The sequence below is a fragment of the Alligator mississippiensis genome, chromosome 1, assembly GCF_030867095.1.
Source record: "Alligator mississippiensis isolate rAllMis1 chromosome 1, rAllMis1, whole genome shotgun sequence".
Classification (NCBI taxonomy): domain Eukaryota; kingdom Metazoa; phylum Chordata; order Crocodylia; family Alligatoridae; genus Alligator; species Alligator mississippiensis.
This window is the reverse complement of record NC_081824.1, coordinates 238,455,049-238,469,182: the sequence shown is the minus strand read 5'-3', so window position 1 is coordinate 238,469,182 and position 14,134 is coordinate 238,455,049. Positions and strand designations below refer to the sequence as shown.

General features: G+C 42.3%; 1 protein-coding gene across 2 annotated transcripts in view; it reads left to right on the top strand.

Annotated features, from left to right (window-relative positions):
- Positions 1–14,134, top strand: part of CASR (calcium sensing receptor) — a 204,126-nt gene that overhangs the window by 59,174 nt on the left and 130,818 nt on the right. For both annotated transcript variants that reach the window (XM_059720324.1, XM_059720323.1), the window contains one exon: positions 10,560–11,015. In XM_059720324.1, coding sequence (XP_059576307.1) covers positions 10,831–11,015 — 185 coding nt within the window. In that variant the 5' untranslated portion in view covers positions 10,560–10,830. The remainder of the gene's footprint in view (positions 1–10,559; positions 11,016–14,134) is intronic.

Sequence of the window (14,134 nt, the reverse complement as noted above, 5' to 3'; positions counted from 1 at the left end):
GGAACAGAGAGGGAGAGGAAAAGTCAGAAATAGTTGGGGAAGGGGAGGGAATGCATTTTAAAAGGAAAAAAAAAAAAAAAAAAGAAAAACTGGGGGTTTTGCTAAGAAAAACCAGGGTTTTGCTACACAAGAAAGGAGACAAGTCTGACTGTGAAAACCTTGCTGTCCACCACAGGAAAGATTATTGTGAGAACCCTTCTGAATCTTCTCCTTCCACTTACTGAAGAGCTCCTCCAGGAATCTCAGTGTGGCTTTAGAGCATAAAGAGGCACAACTGACATGATCTTCACAGCTCGCCAGCTGCAGAAGAAATGCTGGGAACAACATAAGCCTCTCTACATGGCCTTCTTTGACCTCACAAAAGCTTTCAACTCTGTCAGCTGGGAAGTGTTGTAGAGGATCCTTCTGAAGTATGGATGCTCTCTAAAATTTGTCACCATTCTCTGCCCGTTCCATGACAGTATGCCAGCATTGGTTCTCAGTAATGGATCTATCACAGATCCCTTTGAGGTTAAGATGGGAATTAAGCAAGGCTGGATCATTGCTTCAACACTCTTAATATTTCTTGCCATGATGCTACGTGACCACCAACAAGCTTCCAGCCAGAGTGTAGCTAAACTACCAAATGGATGATAACCTGTTTAACCTCAATCATTGAATTCCAGTATGCTATTGATGCTGTGCATGTGCTTACTTGGAAGCAGACCTTCAGACAATAGCTGACATCTTCACTGAGGCATACAAGAAAACAAGACTTATGCTTAACATTCAGAAGACTGAGGTTGTCTACCAACAAGGTTTAGGTAAAGCATCCCTGCCGCCATTTTGAAGTGCAGGGATGCTGATACATGAGACACTCCAGGTGTTTTAATTAGAGTGGCTCTCAGAGCCACTCTAATTAAAGCAACCCACCCTCCCCCCCACACACACACTCCCTGGGTGATCATGTGTATAAACAGCCTGTTTTTGGTGAGACAGGCCTTCAGTCACTGGTTGCCATGGGAACTCTTGAGATTCACCTCCATGTATGTGGGCACTTGAGGTATGTGGTCACTGTGAGGATGTGCCCATGGGTAGTCATGCCAGAAGTAGTCACTTTTCAGGAACTAGAGTTTTTTGAGATGTGTTGTCCATTTGTCCTTCCGTATCACCCCCTCCTTCTGTTCCTTGGAGTGGCATGTGGTTCAGAGGAACAGGAAATGAACATCACCCTTTATCCCTTCAGCCAGAGCATGAGGAGTGGAATGACCACATGCTGTACAGATACTCTCAGACAAATTGTTTCTAAGCTCCACTGGTGTGGTGCAGACATACTCACAGTAGGAATATGCATATGGACAATTCAAATCTGATTATTGATGAGATCATGGCATTGGAACAGAAGTTACTGCTTCCCTTTCATCAGTCACTTATGTGTCCCCTTCCATTTTCACTCTCTCCATCTTGCTTTTCTCCATTCTTCTTCACTGGGCTGTACCCAGCTGGAATCTACCATTCTTAGGCTCAACTGAGCTATTTCTTTCCTTGCTAGTAGTCTACCATGACTACAGTCATCTTATCTAGACTCTCTTGACCCAGAAAACAGCTTGTTTCCCATGAGAATCTTCCAACATCTCCTTCCGCCACTGGGAGGGGGAGGAGATTATATGTAGTGGCCACAAAAAAAGGAGGGGACACATGAAGTGGGAATTTAGCAGGAGGCTCACTATACATAACTGCTTCCTTTTCTTAGCAGGTACTTTTACATTCTGCACTTCCAACAGGAGCTGAAAATATATACTTAGATTCCAAGCTCTTAAGAGCCAAGACATTCTCCTCATATATGCCTGCTTGAGGCAAAGACCCAGTTGAGAATTTTTTAGTGGGAAAATTGAAAGCTTGCTTATTGTGAAGGTCATAGACTCTCTGCACATGGGCTGCTGCCACTATGGATCAAGCTACTCAGGGATACCCATTCTGATGTCGCCTCCAAATCAGCGACTGGGGCTAGTGCCATGCTCAGCCACACCTAGTTAAATCCTTGTCCCACTTTATCTATCTCTCTCTCTCACCCACTAAAGTGATACACAAGGAAATATTTTAAAATTCCCTAGCCCAACTGGCCAACCTCCTCCTACCTCATTTGTATTTTCTAAACATGGGAGTGAGAGTAAGGAAAAGAGATTGTCAAAATAGAATTGGGGGCTTGGTTAGAGTAACAGGAACCTGAACCTTTTGCCTGTTTTCCCAACTCACAGTATTTGAAAACTAGCACCTTTTCATTGCTGTCTACTTAATTGTAGGCTCTTTTCTTTTGAACAAGTATCCACTTGGTGAAAAAATAATCTCCTTACAATGACAAGCTGTTTTATGTTTAGTTTTTACAAAGAGCAATAATTAAGAGGGCTGGAGAGGCAGATCTGTCTGACCTTTAGAACCATTCCTTCCAGGATGGGATTGAGGCACACTGGCAAGTCACCACTTCCATATTTGCTGAAAAGCACTGGCAAAAATAGAAATACTGTAAACTGGAACGTAGGAGTAAAGTGTAGCATCTATGGTAATGCCTGTAACTGACAAAGATTCATGTAAGAGAAACATCACCTTTGAGATGCAGGAATATTTATATAATATGCAAGAATGTAATATATTGCACATATTGAGTGACTAACTGTTCAATCTCCAGGTGAAAGGCTAAACAAATCAAAATGTGAAAAGAGCATCCTAATGCCATTGCCAGAAGCAGGTCACCTTTCCAGAGTGAATATAGATGATGTCAGACTCAGAACATGTGTTCTTAGTGCTCTTCCATCCTTGACCACATCCCCTTTGGGAACATAGATCCTCCCTGGGATGGCTATCCACCTTACAAAAAGGCTCTCTGGCCACATCCACACAAGCATGCACATACTTTTTGCAACACCTCAAAGGCTTTTGAGGTGCCACAAAACGCACCCTGCACACATGATTTGGTTCTCTATACTGCTGGGAAATCCCAGTATCAAAAAAAAAGGCATGGGGGAAAGAAAGTGGGGCCGTGCATGTGGTAGCAGCCACGCTCTGGCTGCCAGCCAGGCTCTGTGCTCCCAGGTCACCGCCCAAGCACCTAAACAGGGCCATAGAAGGAAGGCAGCAATGAAATGCTGCTGCCTAGGCTGAGCTGCCCATTAAGGCAAAGCAGGAGTACACTCGCAACCAGCCCAAGGAAGTCACCTGACCAGAGGGAGGCAGGGCTGAGGGAGCATATGAGCCTAGGGCTTGAGCCAGGTCAGACAGTCTGGATCTCAAGGCTGCTGAGGAAAGAGCTCGTGGCTGACACTTGGACTACCCTGAGAGTACTGCAAGTAGGATACTGTTGACTTGCAGGAGAATATGACTCTGGGCAGTGGGGAGCTTTGTGAGAAAGCCACTGGTGTTTGTTTTCAGATCTAGTTGGGATTTTGGGTTATAGCCTGAGGGCTTATTCCTTTGTTAAAGTTTTATACTGGCGGCTTGGGGTGGGAATAGGGTGGTGGAGGTCGCAGCAGAGCCTGGGAGCAGGATGGAGACTAAGCCACAGCAGGCTCAGTTCCCAAGAGTAGAGCAGAGGCTGAACCCCAGAAGACAGGTCCAGCACAGTGGGCCTGGGCTAGCTGACCTAGCAAAAGGAAAGGGGCAGAGGCCGAAAAGGCCAAGACCCCTACAAGGGAGGCTGATTGGACAGTAATATCTGCAAGGCATGGGCATGGCTACAAGGGAGGTCAGAGACCATGAAGTTAGCCCTTTAGACAGTAAGTGCTCGGGGCATGAGCATGCCAGGAAGGCTCACTTGTGGGGCAAGTCTGAGACTAGCAGACTTCAGGAAGGATCTGCTGGCTGGCAGATAGATGAAGGCTCATTCAGAGGCTATCAGACAACCTCCCTTTTTACAAATTGACCAAGTACATCAAGGCGTAACAGGCGGGAGAAAGGAGGGTACCCATACAGCCAAAGTGGAGCAGGCACCCCAAGGCTACCAGGGGATGTTGCAGCCACCCCTGGCACCTGATACATGCTTGAGTACCTTAGCTCCCTGCAATCCAATCCCAATTCAGTGCAACTTGCAAGATTTTGTCCTTTATATTTGTATGCTTTTTTTTCACTCCTTTCTCTTTACTTCTCCCCCTCCCTATTTACTTCAGACAGGTTTTTTTTCCCAAGTCTTCTCCCCTTCCACCTGCAGCTCTGGCTGCAGTGAGGGAAGCCACATGGTGGTTTCTCTGTCTTCTAGCTGCATGCCACCCTCTCCCCTCCTCTTCCACCATTACCCCATCATGCATCTGTCTTCCATTCAGTGCCTGGAGTGCACTGTGTGTGGGACTGGCTCACTGCCCCACTTGCTCATGCGACAACCTTGTGCACTCCCCACAGCTTTTGTCCTGAGTGAGGGGATGAGACTATCTAATCCTTTCACATTTCAAACTCAATACGTGGGTGGGCAATTCTGGCTTCAGTATACCATATTTCTTTATATTCAGAGGAAGCATCAAGCAGTTTTCAGAGCTTTTTGCAGTAGGTACAATAGCCAGGAAAGCATATGCAAAAATAAGAACCCTAAAGAGAAATTATGCATATTTTATTATTAGATCATGATAATTGACTCACTATTTCTCAAAGGACGCAATCTGTTATGAGGACAGATAAACATAAATAAGCAGGGAAAGAAAGTAAATTAAGTGCACATGCAAGTTATATTAATAGTGTAAATGTGAAAACAGGAACTTTCTTACTCAGAACATTTTCTGTTTTATTTACATTATTTTGTACTTGGTTACTTTTCATGTTCTTAATATCCTCATATATACGGAATATATGTGAAAATAGATATTAAATAAGAAAAAATATTTAAAAGTGTGTGTGTATATTTATTATGATAAAATGTAAGATCTAGTTTCTGTAACTAGGCTATGTATGTAGCAGAACTTTCTTATAATTGATTAAATTTAAGAAACAAACTAGCATCTAAAAGGGATTTAAAGGACTAACCCTTTTCTCTTTCCCCTGTATTATTTTATATGGGTAGGCAAAGTAATTTTTCACACTAAAAAATTCTCAACTGGGTCTTTGTGTCGAGCAGGTATATATGAGGAGAATGTCTCTGCTCTTAAGAGCTTGGAATTTAAGTATTTATTTTCAGCTCCTGTTGAAAGTACAGAATGTAAAAGTATCTGCTAAGAAAAGGAAGCAGTTATGTATAGTGAGCCTCCTGCTAAATTCAATCACGTGTTAATTCAAGCTTTTAATTCATTTACTGAAAACAATAGGAACCAAATAATTTGTATCAGTAGCCACACAATTTCTACCCTTTCTTTTGAATCCAGGCATGCATTAGTAGGTAATTTAAATCATTAGCTGTATAAAGTTGTCATTTAATAGGGAAAGGGCCAATAGACTTCATGAAATTAAAGAAAGTAGAATTCAAGGAAGATTTATAATGACAGTCAAGGGAGACTGGCTAGCTCTGAATGCTGGCAACAGACGATAGATTTCCTTCTCTGCCTTGGTATCTTCCAGTCCTTTCAACATCTGGGAGTGAGTATTACGTCTAATGAGTTCAGGCCTTTCAGGCTTGATTTGTAGGAGTTTAGGTGTCTAAACACTCAGGCTTACAAAAGGACCTAAGAAACAAACCTCAGTTAGACATGTACCTTGCTGTTTCTATTCATTCCACTAGACTTGCATCTTTTTGTGCTTATACCTTGCTAAATCTCATCATTAGTCCATTTCCTCAGAAAAGAATGTTGTATTTATGTAGTCCACTTCCTTCAGGTACATAGGCATTGCAAAACCAGTTCAGACCAGTATTTTGTCTCCAGGGGCATGGTTGAGAGTGGGTGTAAGGATGCAGACACATCCCCCTTTCAGCTGACGCTGCTGGAACAGCAGTTGGACTTTTTTAAGTCCTTGAAGGAAGTAAGAATTGCCCCCCTCTCTCCCTCTTGGTGGCATATCCCTTCCCCTCCCATTGACCCCCTCCACTGCTGCTGTCCCCGCTGACCTGGGGTCTGGCAGGTTCCACAGCCACTCCAGAGCTTTCCAGCTGGGCTCTGCAGTGAGCCAGCCTCAGGTGGGGACAGCAGGACTACTGGGTAGGTTCTTTCTCCCTGCTTAGTTCCTCTGGGCCTGCCAGCCTGGGAGCAGGTACAGAAGGGAACCCGCTTACTGTCACTGCTGTCCCCAGCCAATTCTAACTCCCTGCCCGGCCCAGCTGCAGCAGGGCCTCTGGAGCCTTCCCATTCTTTGGAGGCAGGGGAAGCAGCAGTGGGCAAGGGAGAGAAAGAGGGGAAAGGAAGGGAGGGACATGTCACTGAGCACACAGAGGAAGGGATGGGGGGGACCAAGAAGGGGAAGAAGAGATTCTTATCTGATCAGAGGACTTAAAGTTCCCCATTGCTCCCACTGCAGGGTATACCCACCTGGTGGGAAAGGGGAGCTAGGAGCAGGGAGTGCAACCACCCCTGCAGCATTAGTGGCTGCTCCCATACTGTCCTTTACAAAATCCTGGATCTATCCATGTCTGTGCCTGGTAGTGTCCAGTTACAAATTAGTCAGAGAGATGCAAGAAACCCTAGAAGGGAAATCCGTAATTGGTTTACACCGTAAAAAAAAAAAACCCACACAAAAAAAGATTTTTGTTCTAATGTCATTGTGTTTTCTTTATCTATATGCTTTCCTAATCCTTTTTTTAACTCATTTCAGCTCTTGTCTGAATGATAGCTTGTAGCAGTAAGTTCCAAAGGCAGCAATTTAAGGTATTCTAAATGTGCTGCCTCTTTTTACTTCTCACAATACAAGAAATTAAATAGGAGATAGCTATTTCTACTATTCCTCATGTTTGTGTTTTTATCACATTTTCTCTATACTGCCTGTCTGTACTAAACTAAATGGCATGAGGCTTTCCAAGCCTCTCATCATTTTTTGCCACTTACCCTGGAACCCCTATTTATGTTCTTTTGAAAAAGGGTAACCTGAACTGTTCCTTAGATAAAGGCATGACATTAACTTGTGTACTCTCCTATTTTTAGGATTTATATTTATCCCATGCGTGTTCCTTATGGGACTGCACACTGAATTGAGGGGTTTTCACTGAACTGTCTAGAACAGACTTGTATTGGAGCAGATCCTGCTCTTTCAGCAATCCAGTACTTTTCTCAGTAAGGTTGTGATCTCTTTCACCAGGATCTTAAGCCTAAACTATTATAAGCTGTACAAATTTCACTAAGATTGGCACAGAAAAATTATTTGGATCAACCAGTATAATTTCCTAAAGCAGATTATAGTCGGGAAAACAATACATCTATCCAGATGCATATATATATGAGGGCAAGGAAAACAATTCATGGCCACAGAGTGTCTCTCCCTGGTCAAAATTCCTTCTGGATTTATAAATGACTGCCATGGCCAGTGCCAGAAGGATCACCAAGAGGCCTCTAGATTTAGCAAGACTTTGTATCACACAACCAAAAATGAAAAGGTGCCAAGAAAGTGTAGCCAAGGACCTAGAAAACAGATTTTGAAGGAGGCAAAAAAGGGGTTGCGGCCCAGTCCTCTGGAAATCTAAAGGGTACAATCTCCCTCTTGCCAGAGTAGGGGCAAATAGGAAGAGAATCGGTGATCTGTGCCAATAACATAACCATGCTCAGCACTTAATAAAGGGATTCTCATCTTGCACCCAAAGCAGGTCACAGAACAAAGCTGGGCTATATTGCTTCCCTGGTGATGGTTATCAGCCTCCAGTGGAGGTAGGGAGCCCTGCCACTGGCTGTCTTAAGTGAGAGAAAAATAGGGTAGGTATTGAGCATAAGTGTATAAAGATGTTCCCTGGCTGTGGTTGGAGGTAGCTGGAGGTTCAAAGAATAGATTGTACAGTAAGGCCATTAAGTGAAAGTCCTTGCCTTCAATGACCATGTAAGTTCTTTGAACATAGACCAGACCCTTATAGAAGAAGCCCAGGGCCATTTTCTATGCAGTTTCCTCCACAAGGGAGGTCACAGAAAAGAATTTGCATTAATAGAATTTGAAGAAGAGAAAATCTTGGTTCCCTCTTCTAAAAGCCCACACAACTTCATGATTCATTTATTATTATCATAACTCGTGCATTACAATACATGTAAGGGGATTATGGAAATGTTTAACTTTAAATGAGGAACTGTCAACCTGAAAAAAGTCTAGCCAGGATATTTACTCTGAGGCTCAGGCTGCAAGAGGGAAAGTCTTTGGCACACATTGACATCTGTTTCCCTGAGCACCAATCCATTCAACCATCTATTGAGAAGAAAGGGAGAAGAGTTTAATGGCAGTGGTGCAGAGCTTGCTGCACACGGATAATCCCAATTAAACTCTTTGACCAAACATGACATGATCAGAACAAAGATTTGCAGTTCTATGGAACCCAGCAAAGTTTATCTTGGAGCTAAATGCAGATGGCTTTCCTATGAAATATCCATAATCAATCCAGCTGGACACCTTCTCCAGTCAACAGACAGGTAGGCAAGTGTCATCATTCTTACTGCCAGCAGAAGAAGGTCTGGAACCATTTAAAATGAGTCATCAATTATAATCCTCTTTGGGGTGAATCACTTTCATTAGCATAGACTTCAGTTATCATTTCATTATGACAGAAGTGATAGCACATCCTCAGTGCACAGAGGCCTTTTTTCTTGGGGAATAGAATGAGCATAATCTGCCTACATGAGAGAGTATATGCGAAGTGGGTTCAAATGCATCCCCCTGAGCTGGATGCATAAGGGGAAAATACATAATCAGCGCTATCATGGTGGAGTATCATTGCCTTCTAGTGGCAGTTTTGGTCACTGGGCTCACATCTGGAGGAAAAAGTGAGAAAACAAAAGGTGCAATGTAGACAAGAGTAACTTGGAAAGTAAGTATATTGAGAACCCCATTTTTCTCCCCTTAACCCAGCAATCCCATGTAGCCTCAATTACAAGTCTAGAGAACAAACAGTCTAGTCCTGACTCTCTATCTTCCATTTCTTGAGACAGTTCTAAGAATGTATGTGCTACTTCCAAATGCATGTATCACATAACACATATAGATTAAGAGAATATAAGCCCAGGATGAATGATGGTCAGTGATTCTGACCTGCCTAAATGCAGGCCCTAAGGCTTCTTTGAATTAACTTCCATTTGAAGTAGAACACATCTTTTTAGAAAACCTCCCAGTTTTGATTTGAAGTTTTCCAGTGATGGAAAACTAGCCATCTCTTTTAGTAAGTTGTTGCAAAGGTTAATTACCCTCACTGTTAAAGTGTGCACTTTATTCATACCTGAATATGTAGTTTCAGTTTCCAGCAGTTGGATCTTGTTATGGCTTTTCCTGCTAGAGAGCCCTCTGTTATCAAATTTCTTTTCCCCATGTAGGTATTTTTATACACTGTAATCAAGTTACCTTTTTACTTGATAGGCCTGTTGATCTGCTACAGAGGAAGCCTGCTGAGTACAGATGAGCTATATTTATCTTCCCAATGGGATGCAGCTGTTAAAGCAGTCGTGCCAGATTAGCTAAACTGGGAAGGAAATAAACAGTGAATTGCAAAAGCCTCAAAGGTTCCATTTGGAGAAGTATTCTCATTTCAGGTGCTTTACTGAAAGCTTTCTCTATATCATTTTGGGTATGAGAGAAATAGGGGTGTGAGCTGTCTGCAGAGGAAGAGGAATCTGACTTAAACAAGTAGAAGGGATTTTTTCAAAAGATAGAAACTGGGCAAATGTTTGTCATATTTTTTAGTAGTAGAAATATTTGCTTTGAGCTGCATTGCTGCTTTCTACTATAAGTGGATGAGTTTCCTTATTTCACACTGGTTCTGTCGTTATCTTTTATCTCCAGTGAAATAGTCTTTCACTTCTGCTGTCCCAGAAACCACCCTGTGCTTTTATCAGGTAGGGCTGATTCTCGGTTCTACATGGCCCAGTGTGAAGTAAAGATAGGCAGGACTTTGGGTACTTTTTTGCAGCCCACATAATTTGGCATCTAACAGGGCCCATGGTTCTTGTTAAGAAATTAGAGATGTTCATGTAGATTTGCTAAGCAGTGTGCCAACTAGAAAGTTTGTGGTAGTCTAAGGGTCATCTTTCCATGGTGGGGGTGGATTATGATGGGCCACGCAGCAGAGGAAGTTTTAGAATGCATCTCAAAAGGGGATATGACAAAACAGAACCACTGTTTGGAGGTCTGCAACCTGTGCAGTTTTGCATTTTTGTACTTGTCTAGCTAGGATTGATGCAGAGTTTCCAGTGATGTGCAGCTCCCCATTTCACATTGCTGCATGCCACGTTTTCTTCAGACATTGATGCAACATCTTGGTGTGGAGGGGCAGGCTTGTAACATCTTCAGGTGTGGGACTCTTCGGTAGCCAAACAAGGATAAATCCTTAAAATTCGATCCTATTGCGCAAATACTGGGATGAGTGGTGACAGCTAAAATGGAATAGGCATGAAATTGTGGGGTAACAAGTTTCTTAGATAAAAGGCAGCACACACAAGTGCAGTGGATGATTCTTCTTTCTTTTAGTCGTGATCACTCTTTGTATCTTTTTTTTTCAGAAATTCTCAATAATGGGCTCCACATAACACTTTGGTTCTGAAGAACCAGTAACTGTTGAATTGTTCATCTGCGATGGAGAAGACAGCCAGAGAAAAACAAGCATCAAGGTCACCATCTTGTTTTTTATCTCCCAGCAGCCATGCACCCCACATCCACAGTGGGCTGCAGTAGCGAAAGGAAACCTCTGGCAGATGGTATTCCATCCACTTGTGTCTTTATGTTGTCTTTCTCAATTTCACATCCTGTAATCCGGTGGTGAAAAGAGGAACGATGACTTTTTATAGCTGCTGCTTGATTGTCTTGGCATTTTTCTGGAACACCTCTGCCTATGGACCAAACCAACTGGCACAGAGGAAGGGAGACATTATTCTTGGGGGACTGTTCCCCATTCATTTTGGAGTGGCTGCCAAAGATCAGGATTTAAAATCTCGTCCAGAATCAGTGGAGTGTATAAGGTAAGCCAAAAAGAGAGCGCATAAAAAGACACAACATAGGAGCTTGTGTTATGATCAAGTAACTTGTGTCTTGAGTACTATAGTTATAACTAAGAAACACAATGTGGTTTTTGTTGTTATTTTTTACTATGTCTTTAATACAGTTTGCAACATTAGCTTTGTAGAGCTAAATTAATACAAGGTAAGAGAAATGTATGGTATAAATGACAGAAAAAAGGGCTTAAAGACAATGAATGGTGAATGCCTTTAAACATTTAGCCCAGTGGTTCCGAACCTGAATTCATTATTCTATTCTTTCTCAACCAAAGTTGTTACTTCAGTATGAATTTTGCCTGATAAAAGTTTTCAGCTCAGTGCTTTATTGGTATATGTCTAAATTGCTTTGTCCACTATGGAGTATAGCCACTTTTATTATAAAATATGACTGTCACGGCACTGCATACAGATAGCAATTGCAGGTTTGGAAACAAAGACAAATATTTAATCCAATTGAAACTTCATGTAAACAAAATATAAGCACAGAGTTTAGAATTTGATCATAACTATGTGAAAGATTTCTGTTTTTCAGGGCTTCTACTTTATATCTTATTTGTATAATAGCATATCTAGCACACTGATATCTAGTCCTAGGTTGGAGAATTAATCCAGAACTGATAGAAATGGTGAATGACAAATTGCCATTACTTCTCCTGCTGCACTTTGGAATTCTTCCTTCTCCCATCCAAATACTGAGTAGGTCTGATACAGCTACCTTTATAAGGTCAGACGGGATCACAGAACATTGGTGTGAATACAGAGCAGATAAAAACACTATATAATAAAAAATCCTAATGCTTCTGTTGTATCTAGTGCAATCACATAAAATATAAACGTGTATAATGTGTGTGCATATGAAGTTTTGGAGAGAGAGATATTTTTACACACACACTCGCACACTATGATAAAGAAGATATGCTGCAGTCAGAGAGACTGTGTGTGTGTGTGTGTGTGTGTGTGTGTGTGGATAAAATATGACAAACAGTTGGCCAGAGTTTCTATCTGTTTTCAAAAAATCCCTTCTACTTGTTTAAGTCACGTTCCTCTCCCTCTGCAGACAGAAGCTCACACCCTCATTTTTCTCATACCCAAAATGATATGGAGAAAGCTTTCAGCAAAGCACCTGAAATTAGAATATTTATCCAAATGGAACCTTTCAGAATTTTGCAGTTCACTGTTGTTATATGTCTCTCTCTGTCTCCAACATATCTTCTTCGTAAAGCCATTGTGGGTATCGGCTGGCAAGGTTCTTTGTATAGATGTGATACACTTTATTAGATCAACTGAGTAATTGGGAAAAAAAAGTTCTTAACAAGTTTTCCAGCTCAGTCACTCGTGGTGGGCCCCTGGCCCTTTTGACCGTCCTGTTCCTGGCCCCAGCATGGGCCACTCAAAGGTACTGGCCCTTTTCCCTCTTTTTCCTCGCATCGGGATCGTCTCCCTCTGTGCCCGAAGGATCATTTCCTTAAGGTACAGCCACCCTTCCTGGGCTCCCATCTCTTCAAAACTCCTACTCTGCAGTGCGTCCTTGACTAATCGCCTGAGTTCATTGAAATCAGCTTTCCTAAAGTCCAGCACTTTCACCCTACTAGTTACCTTACCCACTCGACGTCTTATGATGAATTCTATTATTTGGTGATCACTGTCCCCCAGGTGACTACTGATCTGTAGGTCCCCTACCATGTCATCCCCCATTGCCAATACTTTTCTGCCCTTTCTGCCTATTTATATTCTCACTGACATCCTGCCACACTTGTAACTTCTCTCATTCCTTGGAGTCTCAGAACAGCAGACTCCCTATGCCTGAAGAAGGATGATTGCACCCAAAAACTCACTAAGAACTTTTTTCCAACTACTCTGTTAATCTAATAAAATATATCATACCTACTCAAAGAACCTGGCCTGCCTATGTCCTTTGACTAACACGGCTACAACCAAAAACCCAGCAGCATAGTGGGTAACAGCATTGATCTTGGTTCTCTGTTCCCTAACTCTCAGATGCAGTACTGCATTTTAAGTGTGAACAGTTGACATCGTAAGGACACAACCTCTGTTTAGTCATATAGGGCCTGGTCCCAAAAGACTTTGGATCCATTTACCTCAGTAGACTTTAAGTTTGTACCAGATTAAAGCAAAACTGTTAAGTCTCCTTAGGCCATGGTAAACTGCTTTTTGCTAAGCACTTTCTGTTGGATTTGTTTGTGAGAACAAGATTTTGTGTTGGAACTGGGCTATCTCCTGGCACAGAATGATTATTCCTCCTGTTTTAACATGTGAGCTGATCATGAACTATCACAAAACAGATCACAGTATTCATAAATGTATTCACTGCTTTGAGACTATTTGGTGTTCCTAGTCTGAAATGCGACCTGTTTTGACAGGATGGGCTCAAATATTGAGCTATGGAAAACTAGGTTTTAGTGTTGCTATAGAAGTGAATGTGCAACAGTGACAGCAAACCTCCTTTTCAGTAGCTGGGCCATTTTGGTGCCATGGTGGTTCTTTACATAATTTACACTGATGACCAAGTGGAGCTGTTGCATTAGGTGTGATCATAGGTAGCCTCAGACAACCTCCCATTTCCTTTGCCATGTCCCTTGTTCCAGCATCAGAGAAGGATGTGTTCAGGAGTTGCTTTATTGTTTCCTTTATTGTATGGTAGTGAAGCTTTTGGGCTAAGGAAGACTGAGGAGAAGCATATTGTTGATTCCAGCTGTCTGTGTCACCAGTTCCACTTTAAGTGGCAGGCCAAGATCTTTGTCTGAACCCAGCAAGCACTTCCCTCAGCAGTGGTTCCATTTCAGTTGCTGTCTTGGTAGGGACAGGCATTAGGCAGGCACAAGGATGAAATATAAAGTATGGTATCCCTTGATAAACACTGTGCTGGTGGTAATCACATGATCACCAAAAGCTTTGGTGACATAGTATGATTGTCAGCAATGGACAAATACAGAACACCCAACCAGACCCTTTTAACAGCTCCATGAGGGAGAAAACTGCATGGCACTTGATCTGCAAGGAATCTGTGTTCCTCGTGGATTTTCCTTCTTTGATTATGAAGAAAGCATTTCTATACCACTGAA